Source organism: Aquarana catesbeiana, linkage group LG07 (assembly GCF_042186555.1).
Source record: "Aquarana catesbeiana isolate 2022-GZ linkage group LG07, ASM4218655v1, whole genome shotgun sequence".
In the NCBI taxonomy this organism is placed as follows: domain Eukaryota; kingdom Metazoa; phylum Chordata; class Amphibia; order Anura; family Ranidae; genus Aquarana; species Aquarana catesbeiana.
This window is the reverse complement of record NC_133330.1, coordinates 165,456,427-165,483,701: the sequence shown is the minus strand read 5'-3', so window position 1 is coordinate 165,483,701 and position 27,275 is coordinate 165,456,427. Positions and strand designations below refer to the sequence as shown.

Sequence of the window (27,275 nt, the reverse complement as noted above, 5' to 3'; positions counted from 1 at the left end):
GAGAAGACCATCAGGAGTCTGTGCAGGGCCCCCCAGACCCTTAAAGATGAGCTGGACATCCAGCACAGGACCATCAGACTGGGCAGAGGTCAGTGGATCCCGGAGACCAGGTTGGTTAGAGTCAAGCTGGATAGCTGAAACACAAGCAGAATGCAGAGAGTCCAGAAAGAAAGGTTGAAAAGCCCACCTGGTCGAATGAGGCAGTCTATCCAAAGGATGGATTGAGTCTCTTAGACAAGTTTGGTTGGACGTAGTGGTAGTAGTAGTATTAGTGTGAGGCCAGGTTACAGAAGGTCCTGAATAGGTAAAAGCAGGAAGCTCAGCGGGCAAGAGCTGGACTGACATAACTGGTTCAAAGGCAGACTGAATAGCATTGCCAGGTGTAGCGACTACCTCAATCGCATCGCAGGGTGTAGCGACTGTGGAACTTGCGGACAAGTTAACCTGGCTGTGCATCCAAGGGAGTTTAGGGACAGGCAAGGGTAAATGGTTATGCAAACTGGAGTAAATGATCAGCTCAGGTTCACAGGTGGGCTCCTCATCCAGAGTGCCACATGACCTAGAGAGTGCCTCGGCCGGACTATTGCAGCACACATCCCAGAAATCGCTATATATAGCGGGAAGAGCAGTAGATACTGGAATGGTGGCAACAGGAAGTTTCTCTTTTGGGGCAATCTTGAGTAGGCAGGAAGAGGAATAGGAGGAACCCCAAGCCAGGATCTGTCCAGCAGTCCAGTCAACGTGTGGAGAATGGAGCCTTAACCAAGGAAGACCTAAAATGATAGGAGAGGAAGGTAAGACAAGGAAGGATATCCACTCCTGGTGGAGTGTCCCTACTGACATCTTAACAGCGAGAGTCTGGAAGCAGATAGGGCCCCCTGGGAGAACAGTGCCATCAATCGCCAAGACCACCAATGGTGTTGTGAGGGGCAAAAGGGGAAGCCTCATGGAAGATGCAGTTCCCCAGTCCATGAAATTGCCAGCGGCTCCGGAATCCAGATATGCCGAGACCAAATGACAGGAAGCGCTGACATGAAGGAACACAGAAAGGAGAAGACAAGAAGGTGAAGGTGATATTTCAGGGTCCAATACTCCACTTTACAGATGTATTAGCCCCAAGCGTTTTTCCGGACGAAGAGAGCAAGTGTCATGAAAATGACCTTTGACCCCACAATAGAGGCAAAGGCCCAGAGTTCTGTGCCTAGTGCGTTCTTCGGGAGATAACTTGGTCCAGCCCAGCTGCATAGGTTCCTCAGCAGGCAGGAGGTGCTCCTCGGGAAGAAGAGAGGGGACAGGGAGCTCAGGCTGCCTAAAGAACGGGGAGTGCTGGCGTCTTTTTTCCAGAGTCCTCTCTTGAAAGCGAATATCGATCTGGTTACACAAGATGACACCATCCAGATCAGCAGGAATAGCTCTTCCCACTAATTCATCCTTCACTCTATCAGAGAGGCCATGTAAAAAGGTTGCAACTAAGGCCTCATTATTCCAGCTCAGTTCAGCAGTCAAAACACGAAAATGAACAGCGTACTGTCCCGATCGGACAGGAAGTTTTGGGGCTGAAGCTCAAAATGAATTGTGCACTGGCTAAGGAACCCCGTGTTGGCCTTGGGGTCCCCAGAGCAACGGGACGGAGTAGGTAAATGCAAAGAATTTGTGGATGTGGATGTGGCTGTGACCGGAATAGGTCCGGCAGCAGACCATAGGATCCTAAGGAGGCCTGAACCTGTTCAAAATGGGAGACCAAATCCTGAAGGAATCATTAAACAAACGACTTTCCAAACTACGAATCATTATCACGAATATATATACATATCGAACTTCAACGAATATGAACGAAATTATATCGCATATAACTAATGAATTCAACACGATTCGAGATTCAGTATAACGAATATCGACACTCTACGAATAATAACGAATTATCTTAAAACGTATTAACATAACATAACGAATATAACAGAATGAAATCATGTATTTTACGAATGACAACGGACCGAAACTAAACAAAATTTTCCATTGTGCACAAGTCTATTATATAAGCAGTCAGGTGAGAGTGACTGGCCTCTAAAGGTGAACACATGGAGGAGAGGTAAGCTGACAGAAAATAGTACTGCATAACCATGACACAGAGTCTGCACTATGTGTCACTTTTAGTCCACATTAAGCTGTAAAATGAGCCCTCTTGCCACACAATCTGCATTTCTGACCATTTCTCTCTACCTCTCTTATGTAGTTTTTCCACAAAATTTACATTGTACTGAAGTTGTAGGAAGCATTTTTGTTGTATGTGCCTCTATGCAGACATGCCATCATACCTTCTACCATCTTTGGAATGTCTTCTCTCAGTATAAAGGTTCTGTATATCTGCATGTAGGCAGGTTGCCTTCTGTGTTCATTTTAGCCAGACTAGTGTGGTTGCCCAGGCTATGGAAAAGGGGTTAATACTGATTTGCATCCCCTGCTCACGTTTTCTGGCTTTTTTGGGGTCCAGACTCCTGACCTGTGATATATAAAAGACAGAGGTTTGGGTCCCAAGAGAGTGTGAGATAGTGAGCTAAGGACAGGAACCTTACAGGACTTGCTGAGGCTTGTACTTCATCTTTTGGAAAACACCCATGCTATGAACTTCTCCAGTCAAATTATGCCAGTTATAGACTTCACCCATAAAGACTTCACCTGTGTAGGTACACTGGGTCAGCTGGTGTTAAAGTTAGTTAGGGAAAGGACATTTTGTCATGTTCTGTATGCCATGCCGAACTTTCAGTAAAAGCTGTTTACCTACAAAAAGCCTGGTCTGAAGTTTCTCAAGGGGTGCATGTGAGAGGTCCTGGCATTCTTTAAGGGGTCTGAGTCTACAACAGCACACTAGGGGTTCTGGTAACATTACAACACCAAGAGGTTAAATTGCAACCAGTCGTTTGGCGTGTTACCTGGTTAGCTGAAAGGTCCTCCAGTTGCGAGGTGGTCCAGTGTTACAGCTCCCTCCCTAGCAGTCTGTCTCCATCGGTCTCCGGGAGTTGATCAGCATTATAGCCTGATCACTAGGTACGGAGGAGTAAGAGTTAAGTGCACATATGAGGTCTGTGCTAGGTGCTCAGCGGGACCCCATTATGTTACTAGGAGTGAGGTAACAAAGGTATGCTAACTGGTGAAGTGGGCATCGGCTCTGCGTGTCCCTTCTAATGCAATACATACACCTGTTCAAGTGTGTAGGACACAGGACAGCATCTTCTGGAGGAACTCCGCACACAACACTGTAACACTACACACAAGTGGCTCATCTCTGAGTTGGGGGAATGCCTTAATATTTGACTTTCATATGACCGTGGCCCTTGCCTGGTCCCAAGTATTGGTGAACACGCCTTCGGGTGAGGTGTAACCCCTGTGCTAGAATGAGTGGCCCCGCTCATCGCCTGGCTTAGCCCAGAAGAACCCACCCCGGGGTAGGCCTCCCATGTGACCCACACTTGGTGGCCAACAATTTAATGGGGAACATAGAGAAAGTTTCACCTGCCTGCCCCTATGTGCCTACATTTCTTCATACCCAGAGCTTCTTCTCTTAGAAGTCTTTCTCTGAGGTGAGACTTTTACATTGAACACACTATCCCGTCTCCGGTGAGAGAGTCTTTGAAATCACCAAACTCACAGTTTGCTGCTAGCATTTTCAGTTCTGTGATATAGCTGTCCACAGGAAAAAGCATATCTTTTTACAGTTTCATTTTTTTTTAGGGTTACAATGTCTATCAAATACCTTAATAATGTCTTTCAAAGTCAAGATTTGGTATAATTTTCTCTGAACAAAGCCTGCAAAAATGATCTGCCCTTTCCCTTTGCCTTCATATGTCTCAGCTCTGGGAGCTACTGTGAGATCCACCTACAGAGCAAACTCTTCTTTCCAATGCTTTGATGTTTGAGAAAAATTAGAAAAACTCACATCTAGTCTTGCGGGGGTTTCACTCTACTCTCCATGGTGTCTTCATACGTACAGTGATGCTTCAAGTAATACTAAACTCAGTTTTTTTGCACTTTCTGCAGCTGATTTATTCACTTACTAAGTATGCAGCTTCTTTATCTTTTAAACCTTACCTATGTTTTAATTTAAGCTGGTGCAAATGACCACTTCCCCAGCTTTCTTGTTTCAGGGTGGCTCCTTTCTCTTGCTGTATGCTGTGAAGCCACCGTTGCATGCAGGTACTAGAGCTGTGCCTCTGTACACAGTGGTCATCAATAGAAACACACAAATCCAAAGCCTGGGATGGCAAGGCACTCCCCTTCTTTTCACGCCTTCTCCCTACTCACTTTTTAAAGCTAACAGACTAGCACAAGATCACACTGTCCACTGTCAACTTACTCCTTTGAGGAGCAGAAGATTACATTGCACAGTTTAAGACATGTCAGGTAAGGGCTCCCTTTATAAATTCAATAGTACAGAGTTAGGGATCTGGAAACCAAGGTCATGGTAGACTTCAAGGTATTAAGGGACATATACTGTATATAAGACTTGATAAGGATATTTTGGAGACTATACAGGTGGGAAAACCTTAAGATCTAGGAAGAGGAAATCTGAGCTGAAAAAGTGAGGAGAAGTGTAAGGCTCCATGCTCACTGACCATTTAGCCTGGTGCAGGTGCATGGGGCTCTGGTGTTTAACTGTAAGAAGAGACAGCAAGTGTGCTGTTCAGCTCTGCTGCAGGCAGACTGTCTAACTCTATGAGGTGCTAACAACTGCTGTGGCTGGAATGAGCACCTAGCAGCATTTACATTTAGGGCAGTAAAGGACAAACGCTCAGAATGCAAAAAGTCAGCATTCCAAGCATTCCTCGCTGGGTGCATACTGCACTAAACATAAGTACCGCTACTGCATCATCCAGTCCTGTCCAGCCTCAGTAACTTTCAGCCAAACATAGAGTTTGACAGGCTGCCTTCAGCAGGGCTTGATGGCACACCAGTCCCCCCCCCCTACCCCAGTTAACCCCAGAGCCCCATGCAACAATGCCCAGTGTGCATGGGGCCTAAAGATAAGAAAAAGGAAGGGAAAGGCAGACAAAAGAAGACATAGGGACAAAAGAGGGTAAAGTCTAGGGGATAATTGGGGGGGGGGGGGCTCCAGGGGGTCAGCTTACTATGGAATCAAACAAAGAGAATTATCGAACAGATCAGTCAATATGTTTTCTGCCACTTCAAAACTCAAGGTGGAGGTTTTTTAGACCCCAGCAATTGTGAGTCTTGAGGTGTAAAAATATATACAGTATCTCAGAAAAGTGAGTACACCCTTCACATTTTTATAAATATTTTATTATATCTTTTCATGTGACAACACTGAAGAAATGACACTTTGCTACAATGTAAAGTAGTGAGTGTACAGCTTGTATAACAGTGTAAATTTTCTGTCCCATCAAAATAACTCAACACACAGCCACTATTGTCTAAACCTCTGGCAACAAAAGTGAGTACACCCCTAAGTGGAAATGTCCAAATTGGGCCCAAATTATCAATATTTTGTGTGGCCACCATTATTTTCCAGCACTGCCTTAACCATCTTGGGCATGGAGTTCACCAGAGCTTCACGAGCTACACTGCATCAAATTGGTCTGCATGGCTGTCGTACTAGAAGGAAGCCTCTTCTAAAGATGGTGCACAAGAAAGCTTGCAAACAGTTTGCTGAAGACAAGCAGACTAAGGACATGGATTACTTTTTCTTTCAGATGGTGTCAAGCGTGTGTGGCGGCAACATGTACTGTGACACACTGAAGCAGAGCATGATCCCCTCCCTTCAGAGACTGGGCCGCAGGGCAGTATTCCAACATGATAACGACCCCAAACACACCTTCAAGATGACCACTGTCTTGCTAAAGAAGCTGAGGGTAAAGGTAATGGACTGGCCAAGCATGTCTCCAGACCTAACCCCTGTTGAGCATCTGTGGTGCATCCTCAAACGGAAGGTGGAGGAAGCGCAAGGTCTCTAACATCCACCAGCTCGGTGATGTCTCCATGGAGGAGTGGAAGAGGACTCCAGTGGCAACCTGTGAAGCTCTGGGGAACTCCATGCCCAAGAGGGTTAAGGCAGTGCTGGAAAATAATGGTGGCCACACAAAATATTAACACTTTGGGCCCAATTTGGACATTTCCACTTAGGGGTGTACTCACTTTTGTTGCCAGAGGTTTAGACATTAATGGCTGTGTGTTGAGTCATTTTGAGTGGACAGCAAATTTACACTGTTATACAAGCTGTACACTCACTACTTTACATTGTAGCAAAGTGTCATTTCTTCAGTGTTGTCACATGAAAAGATATAATAAAATATTTACAAAAATGTGAGGCGTGTGCTCACTTTTGTGATATACTGTAGGTCCAATGCCTGTTCTGTGTTGTGGCTGTATGTTCAACTGCAAACTTTGCTGTCTCTATCAACGATTTCAGTCAGTTGCTTTGTTATTCCATGTTTAGAAAGCTCTCTTGGCTCACAAAAAAATGTTATAATATAAAGGGTCTAGGCAATAAAATATCCTGTAACTCACTATTTAAAAAAAAACTACAATCATCTCTAAAAAAAAATATGATTGCGTTTCTCTGACAAGCTGTTTATTCTATGGGTCAATGTCTATGATGTTGATGAGTTTTCTGTTGCTACTACACACCTGGAAAATCCCTTATGAATGATCTATTCTCTGTTTCCAAGACTGTGCCTTCTACTCTGAGTGAAAGTCCATAAGTTGTTCTACATAATTAATTGTGGAAAATCTTAAAAGCAAAAATACATCTTTCTTAAATCCTAAAAAATGTTTCCTAATGCTGGTGTCACTCAATGGATGGATCCATGAATAGCAAGGGTATACTGTAATAACTCATCCACCTTGTCGTGCAATGCCTGTCAAATGCTGCCTGTTAAAGACAATGGCCAGATACCTTTATATTGTGTACGAAAATGCTTATGGTGCTGTCCAGGTCGATGCTATTCTTTGAACAAAGAAGGGTAACCCCCTAGATGGGACTTTAACAGACCACCAACTCAATGATAAAATATAATCTTTTAATGATATAGGATAAAAACCATGTATTGTCTACATATGACAAGAATACATAATATACATCACATGGAAAACAAAACAAGACATGTACAAATATAAATCATCCTGTATACTCTCCCAGGGATGGTATGCCCTAATGCCCGACGAGTTCCGGTATATATCGTTCAGATACCTTCATCAAGGGCTGAGAGTTGGATAAATTTACATAAATATTGATTCTAAAAATACAAAAAGACATATCAGAAAAAAACATCACATTTGGAGCGTACGTAGTGTTAAAGAACTTTGGCCCAAGGAAAGAAATATAAATAAATAAATATAAATAAATATACAAGAATACAAAAGAATAATAAAAAAAGTAGATAGATGGATAATTGATAAACAGAAAGATGTACTGCTTATGAAATAATAAATTAAATGTTTTAATGACACCACATACCCAATGGAGTGATTTCATGTTAGAGAGGCACCAAGGGCAATTAGGTCCGATCAGATGTTGCATGGACGCCAGACTGTGATATTGGACAAATTTTGCACTGCATCTTCAATATCTGTATAGCAGAAAAAGTATATACTCAGTGGCGGGAGAGCCGCACTGAGACAATAACCAGAATGAAGGAGGTGACAAATAAAACTAGAAAAGCTACAATTTCTGGGGAAATTGTGAAAAGTGTTCTTGCCTCTACAACTGGAGTTGGCGGAGTAACTGGGTGGAGTAACTGTGAAAAGTGTTAAAAAGCTTAATATTTTAAAAAGTATAAATAGTAGTAAAACAGTTGAAGTCCCATCATTAGCTGAAAGAGCTGAACATTTTTTTCAAAAATGATTTTGTTTTTGTTTTCAAAAATGATTTTTTTTTCAAAAAAAATTTTTTTTTTCAAAAATGATTTTTTTTTTTTTCAAAAATACATTTTTTTTTTTTCAAAAATGATTTTTTTTTTCAAAAATACATTTTTTTTCATAATGTTTTGGCTAATCATGGGGTTGTCAGCTTTTGTCCCCTCCCACTCTAGTTTTGAACAATTCACCATTCATTCCTATGGGACCAATTTCGCCGCAAAAACAACGATATTTCGTGAACCATTCGGCGAAACGTTCCACAAAGTAATAGCACACCAATTAAATGACATTGATTCCGGATTCACACTGGTATTTTTCAGCTTTTCACAAATTTCCACAAGGTAATAGCACACCAATTAAATGACATTGAACATTTCGCCATTCATTCCTATGGGACTAATTTTGCCGCAAAAACAACGATATTTCGTGAACCATTTGGCGAAACGTTCCACAAAGTAATAGCACACCATTCGGGAACAATCCGCATGTTTCGGTATATTACTTGTCTATGTAGTGTAAAAACTATGGGAGGAGTTAGGGTGGTAAATTTGGTTATAATAAGAATAATAATATATATGTGAGATAACAGTAAGTGGTCTTGCTATGCAAGAACACTTAAAAAGAAGACAAATGAAAATAAGTGCGCTAATGGTAAAAATAACTAACAGGCAAAATAAACAAACGGTCGCTGGAGCCTGGAAATGAAAGCTGGGTGACTGGAGGATAAATATCCAAGTGTCCCTGGGTAGATGTGTCCTATATATACCAATAAAGAAGGTAAGTATTTACCATAACCTGGGGCGTCCAGGTTATGGTAAATACTTACCTTCTTTATTGGTATATATAGGAGACATCTACCCCGGGGACACTTGGATATTTATCCTCCGGTCACCCAGCTTACATTTCCAGGCTCCAGCGACCGTTTGTCCCATATACCTTATATCTACACTTTATGGTAACTATATTTCATAGACTAGAGTTTTGGTATTTTCTCATGTCCCTCTCTTATTGGGTCTCTTTATGGCTACATCTACATCCATCTTTATGATGCCTGTCCTGATATATCTAAGCGGGGAGCTTTTGACCTCCAGGGCTTTATCTCCCCCCCCCCCCCCCCTTCTCTTTGCCCCTAGTGGACTCATATTGGTTTTTCCATTATGTCCTCCTGTTTCCCTTCTGGGAAGTCTGCATATCAGCAGAGGACATACATCTAGGGGTTACGTATTTTGCCTGTTATCTATTTTTACCATTAGCGCACTTATTTTCATTTGTCTTCTTTTTTTATTTGTCACTTCCTTCATCCTGGTTATTGTCTCAGTGCGGCTCTACCGCCACTGAGTATATACTTTTTCTGCTATACAGATATTGAAGATGCAGTGCAAAATTTGTCCAATATCACAGTCTGGCGTCCATTCAACATCTGATCGGACTTAATTGCCTTTGGTGCCTCTCTAACATGAAATCACTCCATTGGGTATGTGGTGTCATTAAACATTTAATTTATTATTTTCATAAGCAGTACACCTTTCTGTTTATCAATTCTCCATCTATCTACTTTTTTTTTGTTTTTATTCTTTTGTATTGTTGTATATTTATTTATATTTATTTATTTATTTATTTATACTTCTTTCGTGGGCCAAAGTTCTTTAACACTATGTACCCTCCAAGTGTGATGTTTTTTCTGATATATGTACCGGAAACGCGTCAGGCATTGGGGCATACCATCCCTGGGAGAGTATACAGGATGATTTATATTTGTACATGTCTTGTTTTGTTTTCCATGTGATGTATATTATGTATTATTGTCATTTATAGACAATACATGTTTTTTTATCCTATATCATTAAAAGATTATATTTTATCATTGAGTTGGTGGTCTGTTAAAGTCCCATCTAGGGGGTTATCCTTCCTTGTTCTAAATATTAGGGACCACCATACTCCACATGTGACATGGTGAAAGTCTCTCTTTTTTCTTTTTTCGATGCTATGCTTTGTTTCCACTGTATCGCCCCCCCCCACCCGAAAATCTAATGCACTTTTTATAAATGCTCCGTTATATGTATTATTTTTATATGAATGCTCTATTCTATATATTAGTTCAGTTCCTGTAAATTTAAACCACATTTATCAGAAACATACACCTGCAGTGAATGTTTAGTAAATGTCACATTTACCGTTTTATAAATACACCCCCATAGTGTGTAAAAATATATTTTTCCCAAAATACATTATTTTTCAAAATTTGTGGCATACTTTGTCCAGTCACCAAGGTGAAGCCAAAGATCTTTTTTCTATATACAATTTATTTTTTATTTTTTCACAAAAAGTCTGTCTGGTCTACACGGATGAACTATGTGACGCTCTTACACGTTGGTACTTAGTTCCTACCAGAATTGCGAAATTTGCCCCCAATTACTCCTCCTCTTGCTTTCGTTGGCTGTACTGAACCTGGATCACATTTTCATATTTGGTGGACCTGTCCAATTGTCAAAAGATTTTGGGAAATTTGCGGTGTCCATCCTTCTTGATCCCTTGATTGCGCTTTTGAATTTAAAACCGACAATTCTCTCTAATAATCAGTTCAAGCTAGGGCTGCAGATTACTACAGCCGTGAAACAAACAATCGCTAAAGCCTGGAAAACTCGTACCCTGATATTAACTGAAACTAATTATAGAATGAATCAAGCCATGGTTCATGCCAAAACAGAGGCTCTAACGCATGACAATTCAAGAATATATGGCTTCCTTGGACGACACATTTCCTGCCTTCTAATTTCGATGCAACCTTATTGATGCCTGGGTAACTTTCTCATGCATTTTCATTTTCTCATATTTAATATATGGTTGAAAACACGCCTTACCTCGGAGATCCCTTCCCTTTCATTTCCTTTCCTCTCTCCTCTTTCCTTTCTTTTCTAACCCTTTAGCTATCCTACCTTTCTTTTTCCTTTCTTATACTCCTTTCTCTTCATCAGGTTCATATAGCGTCACTTTTAATTATATTTCATGTTTCTATGACGTTATTAACCATTGGAACTTCCTCTTACTTGAAATATGAGAGCGACAATTCCTTAACGCTTCTTTTATTAAAAACTTTAGATATTCTCAAATTATAATTTTATTGAGATTCCATTATTCTATCATAGTCAATGTTTAGACATTTTTGCTTTCTTAACACTATAGGAAATGTCTCTCTGAGTTGACAATTTTTTGTTTAAAGTAAGAGACAACTTTATCTTTTGTCAAATTATAATGTTATACTGTACCTTACTAGTGTATATTCCTGTACTGCTTTTGAACCTGTTCCCTGACTTATAACATTTCAATAAACACATTTGACAAGAAAAAGAGAAAAACAAAGAAAGAAAGCTGTATACTGCATGTAAGCATTTCCTTCCCCCTCAATAATAGTGTACCTTGGGTACACTTCTCAGCTGACACTTACTCAGTGGGATATCAGGGTGACAGATAAAAGAGAAAAATGTATCCTTTTTTAATTACTGAGCCTATCTGCCAGTCTTCAGGTTTAAATTCCAATACTATGTTGTGTTGTTACACCCTATCATAAAATCTCTACTCAACCCTTCATATTGAAAGTGCATCAAAGTTGTAGACTGGACATCTAGAGAACGGGTTGTATTCAATGAAAAAATATGAGGATTTTTCTGAAAAATGGCAGTGTGGCACAAGCAATCACCCGTAGTTAATAAGCAGAATTGCAGCTGCTCAGTAGGGATGAGCCGAACACCCTCCGGTTCGGTTTCCACCAGAACCTGCGAATGGACCGAAAATTTGCATGAACGTTAGAACCCCATTGGGACTCGAACGTTCGAAATCAAAAGTGCTCATTTTAAAGGCTAATTTGCATGGTATTGTCCTAAAAAGGGTTTGGGGACCCGGGTCCTGCCCCAGGGGACATGTATCAATGCAAAAAAAAAATTTTAAAAACGGCTGTTTTTTCGGGAGAAGTGATTTTAATGAAGCTTAAAGTAAAAAAAAAAAAAAAAGTGAAATATTCCTTTAAATATCATACCTGGGGGGTGTCTATAGTATGCCTGTAAAGTGGCGCGTGTTTTCCGTGCTTAGAACAGTCCCTGCACAAAATGTAATTTTTAAAGGAAAAAAAGTCATTTAAAACTGCTTGCGGCTTTAATGTAATGTCGGGTCCTGGCAATATGGATGAAAATCAGTGAGACAAACAGCATGGGTACTCCCAGTCCATTACCAGGCCCTTTGGGTCTTGTATGGATATTAAGGGGAACCCCGCACCCATATTAAAAAAGGAAACAGCAGTATACAGGCTCTGTACTCTGAACAGCAGTATACAGGTGGTGCAAACAAGACAGGGACTGTAGGTTTGTTGTTAAGTAGAATCTGTTTGTAATTTTGAACTGGTACATTTTTAACGTGTTTAGTTCCAGCCAAAAAATCTATTTTAAGCTTTTTGGAAAACATAGGGAAGGGTTATCACCCCTGTGACATTTGTTTTGCTGTCTGTGCTCCTCTTCAGAAGATTTCACCTCACTTTTTGTCCCAATGACAAATGTTTTTTGAAAATTTGGAGTTTTTTGTGAAGCAAGGATTGGTGATAAAGCATCAGTGGAAAGGAGAAATGTTTTTCCCATATTAACTCTTGCAGGAGAGAATTTCCCTTCCTAGGGGTAGATTTCATCTCACTTCCTGTTGTCTCCTTCCGTTTGCAAGTAGGAGTCGTTTGTAAGTTGGATGTTTGAAAGTAGGGGCCTGCCCTATATACTCAGCAGAAATTTGGGCCTTAGGTGTTGTTGTGGCCACAACACTGTAAGCCCTCACAGGGCCCTGCTGTGAAATATTAGATCAAGAATTGTAATTACATGCCCCTGTTGAACAGGGGCAGAAAAATTGGGCCTTTGGTGGTGGTGGTGGTGGTGCTGGTGCCACAACACTGTAAGTCCTCACTCGCTCTTGGTGGGTGCAGAAACGGGCCCTGCTGTGAAATATTAGATCAAGAATTGTAATTACATGCCCCTGTTAAACAGGGGCTGAAAAATTGGGCCTTAGGCACTGGTGCTGGTGCCACAACACTGCAACCCCTCACAGATACTCTAGTTGGAATGCAGAAATGAGCCCTGCTGCAAAGTATTACATCAAAAATTGTAATTACACTCCCCTGTTAAACAGGGGCTGAAAAATTGGGCCTTAGGCACTGGTGCTGGTACCACAACACTGCAACCCCTCACAGATACTCTAGTTGGAATGCAGAAATGAGCCCTGCTGCAAAGTATTACATCAAAAATTGTAATTACACTCCCCTGTTAAACAGGGGCTGAAAAATTGGGCCTTAGGCACTGGTGCTGGTACCACAACACTGCAACCCCTCACAGATACTCTAGTTGGAACGCAGGAACGAGCCCTGCTGTGAAATATTAGATCAAGAATTGTAATTACATGCCCCTGTTAAACAGGGGCTGAAAAATTGGGCCTTAGGCACTGGTGCTGGTGCCACAACACTGCAACCCCTCACAGATACTCTAGTTGGAATGCAGAAATGAGCCCTGCTGCAAAGTATTACATCAAAAATTGTAATTACACTCCCCTGTTAAACAGGGGCTGAAAAATTGGGCCTTAGGCACTGGTGCTGGTACCACAACACTGCAACCCCTCACAGATACTCTAGTTGGAACGCAGGAACGAGCCCTGCTGCAAAGTATTACATCAAAAATTGTAATTACACGCCCCTGTTAAATAGGGGCTGAAAATTGGGCCTTAGGCACTGGTGCTGGTGCCACAACACTGCAAACCCTCACAGATACTCTAGTTGGAACGCAGGAACGAGCCCTGCTGCAAAGTATTGCATCAAAAATTGTAATTACACGCCCCTGTTCAACAGGGGCTGAGAAATTGGGCCTTAGGCACTGGTGCTGGTGCCACAAAACTGCAACCCCTCACAGATACTCTAGTTGGAATGCAGAAACGAGCCCTGCTGCAAAGTATTGCATCAAAAATTGTAATTACACGCCCCTGTTGAACAGGGGCTGAAAAATTAGGCCTTAGGCACTGATGCTGGTGCCACAACACTGCAACCCCTCACAGATACTCTAGTTGGAACGCAGGAACGAGCCCTGCTGCAAAGTATTGCATCAAAAATTGTAATTACACGCCCCTGTTAAGCAGGGGCTGAAAAATTGGGCCATAGGCACTGGTGGTGGCGCCCAGAACCAAAAATGTTCTTACAAGCTATCAGCGTGATCATTGAGGAGGAAGAGGATAATTACTCAGGATAGTCACTCAGCATCAGCATAGGCAGTTTTTGAAGGCATCTGAGATTTCAAAAAAAATTATTCGGTTACATCAGCATCAGGTGCTTGGTAGCTGGTGGTGATCCAAGACTGATTCATTTTTATGAAGGTCAGTCAATCGACCGAGTCAGTGGACAGACGCACCCTGTGATCGGTTACAAAGCCTTCAGCAGCACTGAATGTGCATTCCGAAAAAACACTGGATGCAGGACAGGCCAGTAGCTCAATTGCATACTGTGCAAGCTCTGGCAAGTGATCCATCCTCAAGACCCAGTAACCCAGAGGATTTTTGGTGGGAAAGGTGTCCAAGTCAGATCTTGCCCCTAGCTATTCCTGCACCATGGAAAACAGATGCTGGCAATGGTTGCTGGAACCGATCATACCTTGGGGCTGCGGACTAAAAAATTGTCTGAACGCATCGGTCAGACGGCCACCTTCTCCACCGCTCCTTCTTTGACTGACTGAAGCCTCAGTAACACGTTGTCCAGAAACAGGAGTTTGTAACCTCCCAGTCTCTTGGAAAGCGTTGCACAGACCTTTCTGCAAGGCCTCCTGAAGATGTTTCATCCTCTGCTCCCTCTGCGACGGCAAAATAAGGTCCGCAACCTTACCCTTGTAACGTGGATCAAGGAGGGTTGCTAGCCAGTATTGGTCCTTCTCCTTGATACCACGAATACGAGGATCCTTACGCAGGCTTTGCAGGATCAGGGAGGCCATGCAGCGTAGGTTTGCTGAGGCATTCAGTCCGGAGTCCTCTGGGTCACTAAGGACGACATGGTCCGCAGCCACCTCCTCCCAGCCACGTACAAGTCCATGTGTTTCTTGGGACGGATCCCTTAAAGACTGCTGCTGATGCTGAGTGCCAGGCTCCACCTCAATACTGACACAATCCTCCTCCTCCTCTTCCTGTGTGATCAGCGGGCACGCAGAAACACTGTCTGGATAAAGGGGGCCTTGAGAGCTAAGGAAGTCCTCCTCTTCCTGCCTCTGTTCTGCCTCAAGTGCCCTGTACATTATTCCACGCAGCGTGTGCTCCAACAGGTGGACAAGGGGGGCAGTGTCACTGATGCATGCACTGTCACTGCTCACCATCCTCGTGGCCTCCTCAAATGGTGACAGGACAGTGCATGCATCCCTGATCATGGCCCACTGGCGTGGGGAAAAAAAACAAGCTCCCCTGACCCTCTCCTGGTGCCATAGTCGCACAGGTACTCACTGATGGCCCTCTGCTGCGTGTGCAGCCGCTGCAGCATGGCCAATGTTGAGTTCCACCTGGTGGGCATGTCACAGATTAGGCGGTTCTTGGGCAGGTTAAACTCCTTTTGGAGGTCTGCCAGTCGAGCACTGGCATTATATGACCGGCAGAAATGCACACAGACTTTCCTGGCCTGCCTCAGTACATCCTGTGAGCCTGGGTACCTGCCCAAGAACCGCTGCACCACCAAGTTAAGGACGTGAGCCAAACAGGGCACATGGGTCATTTGTCCCTGTCGGAGGGCAGAGAGGAGGTTGGTGCCATTGTCGCAAACCACCATTCCTGCCTTAAGTTGGCGTGGCGTCAACCACCTCTGAACCTGCCCCTGCAGAGCTGACAGAACCTCTGCCCCAGTGTGGCTCCTGTCCCCCAAGCACACCAGCTCAAGCACCGCAAGGCATCTTTTGGCCTGCATACTTGCGTAGCCCCTTGAACGGCTACGGAACACCACTGGTTCCGAGGACAAAGCACAGGAAGAGGCCATGGAGGAAGAAGAAGAGGAGGGGGTGGAGGAGTGAAGTATGTAAGACAGCAGCGCCCTGCACATGCGGAGCTTAGGGGTGTGATGCAGTCAGTGTGCTGCCCTTAGGCTGCCCCCTGGAGGGCATCCTGCCTCCTTGGTAATGTGCCTCCTCCTCCTCTCTCCTATCAGGCACCCACGTTGAGTCAGTGACCTCATCATCCCCTCCCTCCTCATCACTGGAGCAAACCTGGCAGTATGCTGCAGCAGGGGGAGCATGACTGCCAGATTGCTGTCCTTCTTGGGCACCCCCTCTGTCCGTGGTCACGTTACTTCCTTCATCTAGCTCAGTATCATCATCAGAGCCTTCTAAACGCTGGGCATCCTCCTGGAGCATGTACCCAACACTGTGGTCAAACAGTTCGAGGGACTCCTCAGGAGGACATGGTGGGGCTAGAGAAGGAGTCACTGATGCCATTGAGCTGAAGGAAGAGGCCGCGTTGGCAGCTGCTTTGCCAGACAAAGTACCCTGAGCATGGGTAAGAGGGGATGAGGAGGATGAGGACGGCTTGGTCATCCACTCGACCAAGTCTTCCGCATGTTGCGGCTCAACACGGCCAGCTGCCGAAAAAAAGACCAAGCGTGTCCCACGTCCACGTACTGATGAGGATGCACCGTCTCCACGACCAGCACTGTTGCCTCTAGACACAGAGCATGCTTGCCCTCTTTTATTGGCTTGTGACTGTCTGCCTCTCCTTGTTGGCCTTCCAGACATACTAATGGCCTGTAGCTGCACTAAGGTGGGATATATATATATATATATATATATATATATATATATATATACTGATACTGCAGCTAGCAAAATCAGCTGCCTGCCTGTAGTATGAGAACACCACCAACCTTCTACAGGTAGCTTTAGCTGAACACTGTGCAGAGCTTGCAAAAAACTAACTTGTAGCTTATTTAGCTGCCTGCGGTAGTGATAGGATCAGGAAAACACCGCCAACTATCTACAGGTAGCTTTAGCTGAACACTGTGCAGAGCTCGCACTACACTAACTTGTAGTTTTAGCTGAACACTGTGCAGAGCTCGCAAAAAAATAACTTGTAGCTTATTTAGCTGCCTGCGGTAGTGATAGGATCAGGAAAACACCACCAACCTTCTACAGGTAGCTTTAGGTGAACACTGTGCAGAGCTCGCAAAAAACTAACTTGTAGCTTATTTAGCTGCCTGCGGTAGTGATAGGATCAGGAAAACACCATCAACCTTCTAAAGGTAGCTTTAGGTGAACACTGTGCGGAGCTCGCAAAAAAATAACTTGTAGCTTATTTAGCTGCCTGCGGTAGTGATAGGATCAAGAAAACACCACCAACCTTCTACAGGTAGCTTTAGCTGAACACTGTGCAGAGCTCACAAAAAACTAACTTGTAGCTTATTTAGCTGCCTGCGGTAGTGATAGGATCAGGAAAACACCACCAACCTTCTACAGGTAGCTTTAGCTGAACACTGTGCAGACCTTGCAAAAAACTAACTTGTAGCTTATTTAGCTGCCTGCGGTAGTGATAGGATCAGGAAAACACCACCAACCTTCTACAGGTAGCTTTAGCTGAACACTGTGCAGAGCTCACAAAAAACTAACTTGTAGCTTATTTAGCTGCCTGCGGTAGTGATAGGATCAGGAAAACACCACCAACCTTCTACAGGTAGCTTTAGCTGAACACTGTGCAGAGCTTGCAAAAAACTAACTTGTAGCTTATATAGCTGCCTGCGGTAGTGATAGGATCAGGAAAACACCGCCAACTATCTACAGGTAGCTTTAGCTGAACACTGTGCAGAGCTCGCACTACACTAACTTGTAGTTTTAGCTGAACACTGTGCAGAGCTCGCAAAAAAATAACTTGTAGCTTATTTAGCTGCCTGCGGTAGTGATAGGATCAGGAAAACACCACCAACCTTCTACAGGTAGCTTTAGGTGAACACTGTGCAGAGCTCGCAAAAAACGAACTTGTAGCTTATTTAGCTGCCTGCGGTAGTGATAGGATCAGGAAAACACCATCAACCTTCTAAAGGTAGCTTTAGGTGAACACTGTGCAGAGCTCGCAAAAAAATAACTTGTAGCTTATTTAGCTGCCTGCGGTAGTGATAGGATCAGGAAAACACCACCAACCTTCTACAGGTAGCTTTAGCTGAACACTGTGCAGAGCTCACAAAAAACTAACTTGTAGCTTATTTAGCTGCCTGCGGTAGTGATAGGATCAGGAAAACACCACCAACCTTCTACAGGTAGCTTTAGCTGAACACTGTGCAGACCTTGCAAAAAACTAACTTGTAGCTTATTTAGCTGCCTGCGGTAGTGATAGGATCAGGAAAACACCACCAACCTTCTACAGGTAGCTTTAGCTGAACACTGTGCAGAGCTCACAAAAAACTAACTTGTAGCTTATTTAGCTGCCTGCGGTAGTGATAGGATCAGGAAAACACCACCAACCTTCTACAGGTAGCTTTAGCTGAACACTGTGCAGAGCTTGCAAAAAACTAACTTGTAGCTTATATAGCTGCCTGCGGTAGTGATAGGATCAGGAAAACACCGCCAACTATCTACAGGTAGCTTTAGCTGAACACTGTGCAGAGCTCGCACTACACTAACTTGTAGTTTTAGCTGAACACTGTGCAGAGCTCGCAAAAAAATAACTTGTAGCTTATTTAGCTGCCTGCGGTAGTGATAGGATCAGGAAAACACCACCAACCTTCTACAGGTAGCTTTAGGTGAACACTGTGCAGAGCTCGCAAAAAACGAACTTGTAGCTTATTTAGCTGCCTGCGGTAGTGATAGGATCAGGAAAACACCATCAACCTTCTAAAGGTAGCTTTAGGTGAACACTGTGCAGAGCTCGCAAAAAAATAACTTGTAGCTTATTTAGCTGCCTGCGGTAGTGATAGGATCAGGAAAACACCACCAACCTTCTACAGGTAGCTTTAGCTGAACACTGTGCAGAGCTCACAAAAAACTAACTTGTAGCTTATTTAGCTGCCTGCGGTAGTGATAGGATCAGGAAAACACCACCAACCTTCTACAGGTAGCTTTAGCTGAACACTGTGCAGACCTTGCAAAAAACTAACTTGTAGCTTATTTAGCTGCCTGCGGTAGTGATAGGATCAGGAAAACACCACCAACCTTCTACAGGTAGCTTTAGCTGAACACTGTGCAGAGCTCACAAAAAACTAACTTGTAGCTTATTTAGCTGCCTGCGGTAGTGATAGGATCAGGAAAACACCACCAACCTTCTACAGGTAGCTTTAGCTGAACACTGTGCAGAGCTTGCAAAAAACTAACTTGTAGCTTATATAGCTGCCTGCGGTAGTGATAGGATCAGGAAAACACTGCCAACTTTCTACAGGTAGCTTTAGCTGAACACTGTGCAGAGCTCGCACTACACTAACTTGTAGTTTTAGCTGAACACTGTGCAGAGCTCGCAAAAAAATAACTTGTAGCTTATTTAGCTGCCTGCGGTAGTGATAGGATCAGGAAAACACCACCAACCTTCTACAGGTAGCTTTAGGTGAACACTGTGCAGAGCTTGCAAAAAACGAACTTGTAGCTTATTTAGCTGCCTGCGGTAGTGATAGGATCAGGAAAACACCATCAACCTTCTAAAGGTAGCTTTAGGTGAACACTGTGCAGAGCTCGCAAAAAACTAACTTGTAGCTTATTTAGCTGCCTGCAGTAGTGATAGGATCAGGAAAACACCACCAACCTTCTATAGGTAGCTTTAGCTGAACACTGTGCAGAGCTCGCACTACACTAACTTGTAGTTTTAGCTGAACACTGTGAGGAGGAAGCACTACACTAACTTGTAGCTTTAGCTGAACACTGTCCAGAGGTCGCACTACACTAACTTGTAGTTTTAGCTGAACACTGTGCAGAGGTCACACTACACTAACTTGTAGTTTTAGCTGAACACTGTTCAGAGGACGCACTACACTAACTCGTCCCTTCAACACTGGCAATGGCGTCCCTAGGGGGGGGGCCAGAGGGGGCCCTGACCCCCCCCCCTACATTATGCTGTGCCCCACCATGTGCCCCCCCCCATAAATTTTTTTTTTTTTTACAAAAAATCAATATCTAAGAGGGAGAGAGTCCCCAGTCAGCTCCTGCGGGTGATTCCTCCCACCTCCCTCTGCTTGCTGACACTGCATAATGCGAGCGCTCACACAAACACGGCATTCCGATCTGCTCCTTCCCCTGCATCCTCATTGGCAGGGAGAAGAGCGAGTTGCAGGAAGGACTCCACCAGGACTCTTACTAAAAAAACAGACTGATTTGTCCCATCCTTAGGACAGGAGAACCAGCCTGTAAATTCCAAGAGATGCCAGACCAGAGCAGTCAATAGCAGGGGCAGGACAGCAAGAGGAGGCTGGGAAAGCCCACAGTGGCAGAACACCAGGGCCCGGTGGCAAGACAACCATTGCAACCCTGATAGTTCTCCCACTGCTTTGAATCCTTATATTTTCTTGGTATGCTGGTGACATATATATCTTGTTTTCTGCCACCCTGGGGGACCCCAATACAGTAGGAAGGGAGCACACTGCAGAACATGGGAAAGGGCCATTGTGGGCTTGTAGTAAAGGGCCCCAGTATATATTTATATATCTATATATATCTATATATCTATATATATATCTATATATATATATCTATATATATATAGATATATATATATCTATATATATATATGCATTTTATAGTTGCCCCCCTACTTTTGTCCCTGTCCCCCCATGTGCCCCCCCTAAATATGAAAGCTGGAGACGCCACTGAACACTGGACCTTCTGACTGAAGGGTCATTCAATCCAAATTCCTCTGAATCGACTGAAATTCTAAGTGTATGGCCAGTTTAAAAAATTAGGAATGAGCCTTTACTGATGTCTAATGAAAATAAGAATAATAGCTAAACCTTCGCTGATACCTTGTAAGAATAACGTTAATCAGTTAACCTTTAGGCTCCATGCATACTGGGCTTACAAAAACGGCAGTTCCCTTTTGTTTTTTCTTCCAGAAAGCTCCTTTTAAAAAACACAAACCATTTTTTTTTTTTCCTGCCTCTAAACGCTGAGCTTAAAATATGCCTCTAAATGTCCTAATGTGCATGGACATGGATAACATTGAGATGCTTCTACAGGCAAAACACAGAACTCTTGTAGAAGCATGGATCCTTACCTGTAAGAAGGCATTTGTATACATAATTGTAGCTGTCTAAATTTGCACCTAAAAATGTACTGCATTACCTGCCTCTTGATAGGAAAGTAAAGAACTGTTTTTTTTATAGTATGTATGAATGTATATTGTCTGAGACTTAAATGGTAACTTTACCTTATCATATTCTTTTGAACTTTCAGAGGATGATGCATTTAGTGGGGACAACGCCATAGACATGCTAATTGAAGACCAACTGATAAAACATGAAATTCAGCAGCTCAGTACGACAGAAGGTCCAATTTCAACTAGTGAGCCATCAACTTCAAATGATTTTAAAACCAAATTGGCAACAGAACTGTATGATGTATCACGTATAGGAATAATCTCAACCTTATCTTCCTTGAGGAAGAGTTCAGAAGCCACTTTCACAACAATGGAATTAACAGAGCAAGCCACCACAGTTCAATACACAACCAACCAGGTTAAGGATGACCAAATTCCAACAACTATGGAGGCTACAACAACTTCACAGACTACAGAAAGCACTATCAGTCCAACAGTAGTCATAAAACCTATCCAGGCATCAACACTTGATACCAGCACAGTGGCACCATTACAACCTACTTTAACAGCATCCAAATCAAGGAAAACTACTATTACTAAGCAGAACACTGTTGATAGCAAAGAAGAGGAAGATGATCTTGTGAAAGTTATTGGTAAGTATAACTTTTTTAGTATGTATAGTACAACAGTATATATATTTTTTTTTAATTTAGTAGTGTGAATAAAAAATTGTATTGATACTATAAAAATTATTTGGGTATTTCAGACCTGCCAGGCTAAAATGTACTAATGGCACATTGTACATAGATTCACAAATATGATCAATATGTGATGAGAGAGGTTTGAATACTGAACAGTGTAAATATCAGATAGAGTCAAACAAATGCCCTATGTGTCTTAGTGTCGTCATTGTACGACACGTTATCCAGAAATTCCTGATTGAACTACATGTATTGACGGCTGACCAAGAGTCAAATAGTGTATTTGAATATGATGGCTTGATTTATCCCATAAAATCCATCCATAGATTCATATTTTCCTTTATCCAGTACAATAATCATGCACGGGCACAGGCAAGGCAAATCGCCTTGCTAAATTATTTTAAGAAATTGTCCTTTACCTTGCTTAAAATTATGTGTTTAAGTCAGCTGCAAGTAGACAGTTGAGAAGGTGGGCAAGATTAGGTAGTGTTACACATAATTTTCCTGTATTAAATCTTTTCTAAAATTACTATGTTCCAGAAGTACTGCGGATGTACATGGACATCAGGGGGGCTACTGTCCATTACAGCACTAACAACCTCAACCACTTCTTACATTTTAATACACCGTGGTAGTCCAAGCAGCTACAGTGGCAACACAGGGTCATGACACTGCAGTTAAACGCTTGTCGGAATCTAAGGAGAAAACAGTAATTCGTCACACAGTTCAGTTAACAAAAGGGCTCCCCAGCCAGGAGAAAGTACAAAACATACAAGTTCTTCAGGCAGATCACTGGAGTCCATTTATTAGGCCATATCTGCCTTCCAAAATGAACCCCCCTCCCATCCTGCCCCAGGCTGACTCTCTTCATATCACTCCACTGTTCCAGGACAGGGGGTGGACACATCAGACAAAATGGCAACAGACCCAGGAAAGGCTGTCCACATTTTGATGCACTTTCCCAGAATACTAAGCACATGAAATCTTTTTGAGAGCAAGATACCACTTGGTGATCCTGGAGATCCTGTAATTTTACTATATCATCCAGGTAAGGGGGGCATGGTCTGACACCAGCTCAAAGGGCCAGCCCAACAAGTAATACTGAAGTGTTCCTAAAGCCTATTTTATCAGGGGGCAGTCCTTTACCACAATTGAATAATTGTGCATAGAGGACACAGGAATTGAATCTTAGACCATACGTTATAATCAGTTACCTTAAGGTGATTGGACACTGGCAAAAGCTTTGAAGGAACAACTCCCCCATTTACTCATATAACTCCCCACGACCACTACGCGAGGGTCCAGTTTTTTTGATAGTGTCCTTAGGTGATGGGCTTTTCCCGTTAGAGAAGCTTTTTTCTGTTTGTCACAAGTTTTCCATTCCTTCTTGCAATGACACTTTCATTGGACTGCTTATTGCTTTATGACTCACTAGCAGTTTCGGGATCATTTATATTTGATGTACATTTCAGGAACAATACCCAGACGCTGCAGCAGGGGCCGGGCAGGTAATGTTTGCTTTGTAGTGCCATAAGACTCCTAAATGCACACTTTTAGCTGCCATTTTCTGCCATCAATTCAAGCAGATCAGCTGCTGTCTCATTTGTTGCCTGATACCACAAAGACACAGGCGTTGATTTACTAAAACTGAAGAGTGCAAAATCTGGAGCAGCTGTGCATATAAACCAATCAGTTTCCAGGTTTTGTTGTTAAAGCTTAAGGCTGACCATACATGGTCGAATTTTGAAAGAATTTTCTTTTGAAAATCAGAAAATGTGTGCGTTTTGTGATCCGATGATGCCACCATTGATTTCAAAATTCGACCAACCAAGTCTTTAACCACTTCAGCCCCGGAAGAATTTACACCCTTCCTGACCAGAGCACTTTTTGTGATTCGGCACTGCGTCGCTTTAACTGACAATTGCGCTGTTGTGCGACGTGGCTCCCAAACAAAATTGACGTCCTTTTTTTCCCACAAATAGAGCTTTCTTTTGGTGGTATTTGATCACCCCTGCTCTTTTTATTTTTTGCGCTATAAACAAAAAAAGAGCGACAATTTTGAAAAAAACGCATTATTTTTTACTTTTTGCTATAATAAATATCCCCCCAAAATATATTAAAAAAACAATTTTTTTTCCTCAGTTTAGGCCGATACATATTCTTCTACATATTTTTGGTAAAAAAAATCGCAATAAGCAATTATTGATCGGTTTGCGCAAAAGTTATAGCATTTACAAAATAGGGGATAGTTTTATGGCATTTTTATTAATATATATATATTTTTTATAAATGGCGGTGTAACTGCAACATTATGGCGGACACATCGGACATTTTTGACACATTTTTGGGACCATTGTCATTTATACAGCAATCAGTGCTATACAAATGCACTGATTCCTGTGTAAATTACACTGGCAGTGAAGGGGTTAACCACTAGGTGGCAGTGTAGGGGTTAAATGTGTCCTAGGGGCGTGTTTCTAACTGTGAGGGGCATGGCTGTGTGTGACATGTGACTGATCTCTGCTCCGATGACAGGGAGCAGAGATCCAGTGACACTGTCACTAGGCAGAATGGGGAGATGCTTGTTTACATTAGCATCTCCCCGTTCTTCCTCCCCGTGAGGCGATCGCGGGTATCCCCACGGCGATCGAGTCCGCGGGACCCGTGACTCGACCCACGGAGCCTGCCGCGGGCGTGCGCGCCCGCTGGCCGCCTCTTAAAGGGGAACGTACAGGTACGTGGTTTTGCCTGTACGAGCCCTTCTGCCGCAGTATATCTGCGTGAGGCAGTCAGCAAGCAGTTAATTTCACCTCATGTTGCTACAGAAAAGAATTTTTGTGGCTGGGAAACTTCTTTTTTTTCCGGGAATTGTCTTTTCTTGCACATGCGCATTTATTTTTCGATTACATTTCTCGCACGATTTCCCCATCATTGATTAGAAAATCATTCGTTTTTCAAAGAATCTCCAACATGTCCGATTACTCAAATTCGATGGCTGCACGAAAATCGGCTTTTGTTGCAGCCCACTAATGTGCGAAATACGAACAAAAATTCTTAGATAAGATTTTCGAAAGAAAATTCTTTAGAAATTCGACCCATATAGGGCCTGCCTAAGTTTTTTTTCACATTGGTGCGACTTGTCATGCGATTTGTCAGGTCAAATCGCATGAAAAGTCGCATCCTATTGTCGGCAATGGAACTGTTCAAATTGGTGTGATGCTGTTTGCGGTGCCACAATGATTTGAAAAAGTAGTTCCTGCACTATTTTTGCCGATTTCAGGTGCAACTTGCATGGAGTCGCACAGATGTCAGCCAAATCGCACCTGAAGTTGCACTGACATGCGATTTCAAGTGAAGTAGCATTTCAATGCCGCATTCAGTGTGAGCCAAAAGAAATAGAAAAAGCTGAAGTTAGAAGCTAATTGGCTACCATGCACAGCTGCACCACATTTTGCACTCTGAAGTTTTAGTAAGTCAACCCCACAGGAACTTGGTAAGCTCCTGTGTTATTGCAATTCCTTCATCCATACCATGAACACCCCAGCAGGGGAAGATTCTCACCTAACAATGGCGGATTACAGGCACTTGGGAGAGGGAGCTGAGGAAACTCCAAAAATCTTTACAGGTTGATAGCTCCCTAATTTCCTTTTCTTGGAGCAAGGTCCTACATTGACACCACTCCAGCCCCCTGAATCGGGCTCCTCAAAGACATGCGACATGCGGCCTGTCAGACTAAAGCAGAATTACTTCTTCATTCTTCTGCCACATGCTGGCTCCTGTGGATTCATACATTGAGGCAGTGCGTACATATCTCAGGCTAGCCAACCTAGTGCTGCACATATCTCATAAATTCCCATGGGTACAAAAAAAGAAGCCTATTCCTAGAAACCATTTCCCTATTCTTGAACAAGCAGATGGAGCCTTATACAATGACTCAATGTCTCAAGTCTGAGAGCCAATTTACTCTTTCTGACTACCCCATGGAGGTGGAATTTAAAAAGAAATGGACTGCTCCCACTGTGGACCTGACCATTCTTGCACTAACAATCTAGTGTGCCTATTGAGGGCATTCCCTCCTTTAAGGATTCAGTTGGTCACATGAAGACTCTATTAAAGTCCTCCTTTTCACTGGCAGGTTTAGCCCTGAAGCTGGCTATTGCCACTTTGTCAGTTGCCCAGATTATGGAACACTGAACTCAATAGTGAACTGTCCTCTGAATTAGATAATCCCTTGTTGCTGCAAGATTACAACTCTTGTGTTCAAACTATTCTGTGCAGATACTAAGAAAAGTGTGATTCGTCAGATCTCCAGAATGTCCTTACTTTCTATGCATATGCATAAAATTTTATGGCTTAAAGCTTAGTTGGCAGACTGGGCTCAGTAAAAAGTGCCTTTTATGTATGTTTTTCGAAGGCAAGCTTCTCTTTGGGAATTACTATGAGGAATACATTGATGCAGCTACAGAGGAAAGTGGATTCCTACCCCACTATCCACAAGCACACTTCCCTATTGAATAGTCAATAACAAGGTTTATCAAAATCCTACACATGTACGTTTAGAGATGCACGTAACATCTATTGAAATTACTGCAGTAACAAGGTTCTCTTGTAAACCTGTCACTAAATCTACTGCAGTAGCTATGCTTCTGCCTGGCCTCTCATAGATCTGCTACTTTTATATCTCATATGAGAGATTTCCTAACTTTAAGAGCAAACACCAGGTGATGGGTTATACAACCCATCTATTCATACCTCAAGGTAGCCCTTACATTACTGAAAAATCACCACACTCCATGGTGCTATGTCATTAGACCTGTAATCACACCCTGAACATTTATTTCCCAGAGTACCTCAGAGATCCTTTATTACACGGGTCCTATGTCAAATCTTTGAACCTCATGGCCAAATGCTTATGTTTCTCCGTTTGATTGATCCTGCATCCTTTTCAGACTCCTTACATGACCTTCTACAATTTAGGGTGTCTGGATCTACACCATTTTTTTTCTTAATTTTAGCGTGGGGTTCACCTTAAAATCCATACCAAACCCAAAGGGCCTGGTATGGTCAGGGGGGGACGCCCAAGCCGGTTTTGTTTTTTTACATTTTCTATTGCCGGATAATTTTTTTATCATTCAACTGTCAGCGGGGAAGCCGGCTTCTCGGCCCCGTTTTTTAACAACCTATTGACTGTGCGCTCGATGGGCAAACATCCTGTCAAGCGCACAAGAAATTTGGGTGTTCAGTGGGCAGAAATCCAAAATTTTGAGTTGTCATCAGAACAGGAATAGAGGGGAAATCTCCCAATGTGAACCGCAGGGTAGGGGGCAGCTGTCTAAGATTTCATCTTACTGTTGTGTCTACAGGACAGGAAGTGAATGGAAATGTTTCCAATGGGACACAGATGGCAAATGAAAAAATATAAATGTTTTAACCATTCCCTACTCCGTCTAA

At 42.9% G+C, this 27,275-nt stretch overlaps 1 protein-coding gene across 1 annotated transcript in view; it reads left to right on the top strand.

The window, feature by feature from the left end:
* The window catches only part of OLFML2B (olfactomedin like 2B), a 483,693-nt gene that overhangs the window by 383,101 nt on the left and 73,317 nt on the right, over window positions 1-27,275 (top strand). Inside the window, exon 6 of the mRNA XM_073592846.1 lies at window positions 21,261-21,776. Coding sequence (XP_073448947.1) covers window positions 21,261-21,776 — 516 coding nt within the window. The remainder of the gene's footprint in view (window positions 1-21,260; window positions 21,777-27,275) is intronic.